Source organism: Pomacea canaliculata, linkage group LG11, assembly GCF_003073045.1.
Source record: "Pomacea canaliculata isolate SZHN2017 linkage group LG11, ASM307304v1, whole genome shotgun sequence".
Taxonomy (NCBI): Eukaryota; Metazoa; Mollusca; class Gastropoda; order Architaenioglossa; family Ampullariidae; genus Pomacea; species Pomacea canaliculata.
In genome coordinates this window covers 2389959-2395958 of record NC_037600.1, presented here as the reverse complement: position 1 = coordinate 2395958, position 6000 = coordinate 2389959, and the positions used below count along the sequence as shown (strand labels likewise).

General features: G+C 41.0%; 1 protein-coding gene across 1 annotated transcript in view; it reads right to left on the bottom strand.

The window, feature by feature from the left end:
* Positions 1-1070: 1070 nt before the first annotated feature.
* LOC112575152 (E3 ubiquitin-protein ligase UBR4-like) overlaps positions 1071-6000 on the bottom strand; it is a gene marked incomplete at its 3' end in the record, with an annotated part of 72910 nt that continues 67980 nt past the window's right edge. Inside the window, 8 exon segments of the mRNA XM_025256784.1 lie at positions 1071-1164; positions 2266-2405; positions 3001-3085; positions 3469-3663; positions 3940-4065; positions 4190-4323; positions 4585-4707; positions 5415-5504. Coding sequence (XP_025112569.1) covers positions 1071-1164; positions 2266-2405; positions 3001-3085; positions 3469-3663; positions 3940-4065; positions 4190-4323; positions 4585-4707; positions 5415-5504 — 987 coding nt within the window.

Below are 6000 nucleotides of genomic sequence, written 5' to 3'. Positions count from 1 at the left end.
CACACTATCGTCTAATCTGATCATTTTAGTTTGGGCGTAGTTTTCAACACCGGCTCCAATCCAGGAAATTATGCATATGCGAATGGTAATTTGCTCTACTAGCATGTTACTGACACTGACACATTCCAACCCCAGTGTTACCATCGCATGCACCCTCGTCCAAGTCACCCAACGTAACCGCCGCACTAGACGGCGTGTCTCGGCACCTGCACGGTGTACCCCCGGGTAGCGACTGGCCTGACAAGATGAGCTAAGCCTGCAAGCACTGGTCGGGGTTAGGCTCCTACACGACTGTTGATCCAGACACGACGTCCGCGCGGTAAGGAACACACCCTTTGTCGCAACTACAGTGCGCTAGAAGTGGTCGGGATAGCGGGCTAACAACCAGAGTATTTGGACAGCGGAGAGATTTCATTCGGTTGTAGTAGGAATGGTGGGTCTGTTGATGCATAATGAAGAAGTTGCCGTATGGAACTAAACGCTCAAACTTTTAATGGAAACTTAACAGTTGTACGTCACGTGAGAATGATTCTGTTTATACAACAGGATTAAGCCCCTGCAATCAAAGCTACGCTTATCTTGAATGGAGCACAAAGCAAGAAGGTTGAGTTAGCTAATAACTCTTAGGAGCAGTCTTCCAGTCTATAGTGTCTGATTCCGAGTCACGATTAGTAGGCTTGGTTGGGAAGGGACAGCTCAGTAACATGGTGTTTAGGGAATTGAAAGGACCAACTGGGAATAGATGGGGTGGTTTTGTAGCTTAATCGGTTTTTCTTTTTTTTTTGGCTGCGGAAGCCAGTCTCGCTCGAGCGAACAGAACCAGCCGTCACGCCTACTGCTGTCCCCCTTTCCACCTTACCCTTTCCTTCAACACAGACGTAACATTAACGGGGCAGCCCTTTACCTGCACACCTGATCTTATCTCCAACACCTTCTCGCAGATACCACTGATGAACGCATGATCCTACTACGAACACCTTACACACGCTGCTGATGAACTGAGCACATGGGCTTACCATGAACATTTTCTTATATACATGCAGCTGAGTGAACCAACCACATGTTCTTACCTTGAACACTTTCTCATACATGCCATTGATGAAGCCAAAGAGGAGGAGGTACATTTTGTACAGCGTGAAATCTTTCAGCTCCCTGTCAATGGGGCTGCAACATATGTAATACAGCAATGTCAACAGTGCACGCTTCCAAAAACATTCAAAGAAATTCTTTATTTTTTGCCCCCTCCTTTCCCCCAGTCCCTACCCACCTGGGCCAGAGGCGCTCAGCACACCGCTAAACTGGACAACAAAGACAATCAGTTAACATGCTAGTATTTTATGATCTAGCTGACTGCTTGGTTTAGACCTAGTTAGCGCCTAGTCAGGCTGTGTACCCAGCCTTTAAAGACCAATGAGTTTCCAGTACAACGTTAGCAGCACAATATCAGGCTAACAGTTTGTTCAGCTGCCCTGAACAAAGTACTGTCAGTCTCTTCAGCACCTTTGCTGACAAGGAAAGAGATTTAGAATTATGGTCGTTCGATGTGAGGAGTTTTCAAGTGATTCAAAATTAGTAGAACTATTAACTCTTCAGTAAGAAGTATTTGGGTACACAGAGTAGATAACTGAAAACTCACACTCAATTTCCAAAAGCTACATCAATATTTCAACAAAACTTCTTATCTATTAAAATATGAGAAGGTTGCACACACAGTGAGTAATTGGCTCGAAGCTCATTTGCATATCCACAACTACTACAATATCACTTTCATCACCAAAGGGGCGCTAAGTAGTCGTGAGGGAGAAGGATGTTTAGTTGACACTTTGCTTGTGAAAATTAGTAATTACATTATATCATTTTTTGTCACAATGTTCAAATGAAGTATTATTTGGGTTTCATAATCCAATCAATTTACAGCAGATAAGACAGCTCCTACACTTTTCCACACCAAGAGTCATCCACAATAATTAATTGCGTCCCCCTTTCTCTTTCCATTGTAACCTGGGAGCCCTAGCTCCTGACCTTCATTTCTCATACAGCTGCACTTTTGCAGACTTAACTGTTGAGTCAACCAACCCCCCCCCCCAAAAAAAAAAGTGAACAAAGACGTGTTCAAACATGCCGACAATCAAACAGATGATTTTCTCTTTCTCATTCTCTCTCATCTTTCAAAGAAGGGACAGGGCAGCCAGAAAACTAGCATACTATCTTGTTTCTGCCCTGCAGTATGCAGAGTTAATTAACAACTGCAGCAGAGCCACTCACGTCTTAGCGCCGATCTGTGATGTCCCACGCAGGTGAGCTGTGATCAGGAGCCGCTCCAGAAACTTGGCTCGCACTTCACGCCACTTGGTGGGCGGCAGTATATGCATGGCCAGCACCATAAAGTATAGCACACCCTCAGTCTGCCCAGAGGAAGAAATGTGACATAAGTATGCCATGCTTTCATATTCATGACACAGGTTTGCCAAGCTTTCAAATTCGTGATACAGGTTTGTCGTTTTCATAATCATGACGATTTTTCATAACACTTCATAACAAAATGTCCCCCTGCTACTTCAAGTTCTGGTCCATAAAGATTTTTGGGACAAATAAGGTTTTCAATGCCAGGCTTTATCTGCGCTTGGACTTTCAATTTTGTAAGATAACTCTTGAACCAAGCAGTGCAAATAATATTTCAGAAAATACCCAGCTGCTTCAAAATACCTGTATCTCAATATTTATCTCTCATCACAAACAGACATTATTAGTATTAAACATTATTATGTTGTGTTGGAAACAAAATCACAATACTAATTTTAAACAATGCAACAACAAAGTTTCTCCCAGCTCAATATTTCTTTCAATGCATATTTCACAAAATGTGAAACTGCAAAGACTGATGGATGCAGAATAAAACTTGGGCATAAAAAGAAAGACTATAGTCATCAAAGTTATAATGATGCACAGATATATTTAGATACAAGAAATAGCAGTAGATACATCACTTAAAGATCTCACCTCAAAGCAGTTCTCAACCCATTTGGTCTTGGGCATGTCCAAAAAGTTGGCGATATTCTTCTCTTCTCGTGTGTATGCTCTGGTGCTGCACAAACACAACCAACAAGAATTATTTATTATACAGCCATGTTGTCTACATTTTCTAGATTTTAAATGAGCATATTAAACGCCTTTAAAGGTATCACACCACAGACCAAATGACATGTGCAAAAATACTGATTTCTCTCTCTTTGTATCTGATGGATATAAAATATGAAGATCTTCATATGATGAACAAGATATATTTTTAGAAAATAAAATGCGCGTATGTTGTAAGAGTTAAGGATAGTCTGATGGCCAAGATGACAAAAACACGTAAAGAATGTTGAGATGATAGCTACCATTCTTCTTGAGAACATTAGAAAATTTGTACTTTGACTTAAGGTGATAATAATATAGAGAGTAATAGTGAAAGTAAACTAAACTTACGTATTGATGACGTAAAGGGTGATGTGCATCATGAAGGGCAAGAGATGTATGTTACTCTCTCTCCCCCCACCACCACTGTCCTCACTGAAGGAGCGCTCCTGGGCCAGACGCAGCAGCAGCAGCTTGAGGTCATGGATGTTGAAGGTGTAGGTGATGTCCCTCACTGCCGTGCACTCTTGAAGGTAGTTGTTATGCCTATGGTCACAAAAAAACAATCTGTATTGTCTACAGACACCACTGACCAGAAAACTGTACAGGTGTTCTTCACAAAAGATCTTCTGCTATCAGTTATCATATGGACAGGCATGATGGGAGGTTATCTATTGGTCAGTATCAGTTATAAAAGATTGTCACATACAGGTAAATGTCACAAAATATGAACACGTTAATATACACAAAAATGAAGGAATTAGTGACATATGTGGGTCCCTTTACCTGCAGCAACTCCTAACATAACAACGACATGCCTACCTGGCCAAACTGGCAGCAAACACAGACTCTTGAACCTGTGGTCCCCACATAGGCAGCAGTCCATTGCACTTGGTGTTGGCATTCTGCAGAGTCGCGCTCTCCCACTCTTCTCGGCCACGGGCATGTCTGCAACAAATTGCTGGCAAGAATATTTCTCTGGAAGCAGCCACTAGCCCTAAACTCAGTTTTCACAGCAACGAGATGAGTTACAGCTTGTCAAGGTTAAACAAAACTGATGCTATCTCCATACCTGACAGCTGCAGTGTGGCAGTCTACGTGTACAACGTTGAAGTGAGAGACAGTGGTAAACCCTTGAGTTTTACGTGGCTTGTTCTCAAACTCATCCAGATTGCTCCGCTTGGAGAAGGTGTAAACGGCCAAAACCTAATGAAAGAATTTTCTGCGTTCAAACCTTGCTATTCTACTAGATATTTACCAAAACAAGTCAAGAAGTATAGTTTGAAGACCAGCATGTGTTTAACAACAGGCAATAAATGATAGTGTTCAAAGTCAGCTGTTTTCACAGAATCACTTTCACATTTAATGAAGATTTACCATTTCATTTAAAATACAGGCTATAATCTGTTAAATACTTGATATTAAAGAATGGTAAGACACAAGGACTTAAGAACAGGTATCTTTTACTTTCTGAGGCTGATAGCGATATCCTTCACGACATATACAGCAGGTAAGGCCTGTTTCTTCCTTCAGGTCCTCCATTTGCTTCAAGACAGAACTCTTGACAGTCACCTGTCCTTTCTCATTTGCCTGCACACAGGTGATCTAGGTTAAAAGCATGGGTACCGAGACAGGTTACACTACTTTCCACAAGGAATCAATTCAACATAAACCCCAGCTTCTTCAACAAATATAAGGATTAGCTCTGGTGGAACTGGTGTTGATTGTGTGTATTGGTATGGATTGATGTATTGAAATATGTCAGGAAAATAATTTCTTGAATCTACAATTCAAACTACTAGCATTTTCTTTAAAAAACTTGTTTACTCAATATGAACTGATGTCTGATCACTCCTTTAATTTCAGTTCTCTAGTGAAGTAATAAGAAAATTTAATCAAAAATCTACTGGAGAATGTTTTGAAATTACAAGTAACTGTCACAGAGAAATCATTTATGCCTGGCAACATCTTAAAACACCACATTTTAGACTAGAAAACAGAGGTCTCTTTTATCAGAACACATGACTGTATATTTTCTTGTCTCTGCATTATCAGAGTTGTATGTATTTCAACTACAGCTACTGGCAAGACCACTCCACCTTTCATTCTCAAAACCTAAACATTGGCTTCACCTCTTCCCTTCATCCTTCTCAAGAAAGTTCACCCGTACACTAGATCAGCTAACACCGCAATAATAAAGCACCCATACACTACAGCAACTAACACACACTGCAATAAAGCGCCCACATGCATAAGCAAACAGTCCAACATGAACATTCACAAAGCTTTCAACTGACCGTCATGCCAAGTGCACCCAGGTGTTTCTTGCGAACAGCCATGGCTAGTCGCTTTTTCTCAGCTTTGGTTTCCTGTCGCACATCTTCGATCTGTCAAACAGAAATCTTGATGTAGCTGGCAGCAAACATGAACACAGGAAAACCTGCATTCAGAAGGACTGTCTGCAGGAATCTAAGTTGTGACTTTAACAATTGTCTACCATGGATATAACAGCTGTTACCAAGAATGAGTTCCTGTGTTATTGTGAGCTTCAGCTGAATTTAACACGGGTCCAAGGATGCATATAAACCTCAAAAACTAGAAAGCTACTTTGATCAGGGCAAAAAAATGATTCAGTCCAATTATGATGATTCTCAGCACAGAGGGAACGAGGTTTAGACTTAACAACAGGCACCAGGAAGAGGTACATTCCAAACTTGCAGCAAAGGAATCTTCCAGAAAGTGTTATTTTATGGTTATAAATTTCAGTGACTTAAATAGCATGAAGACAATATTCAAACTCTCTAAATGTTAAGATCCCATTAAGGCAATATAAAGATATGAAGAACTGGTGATGTTGCCCTGAGAAACTTGACAGGCTGATGA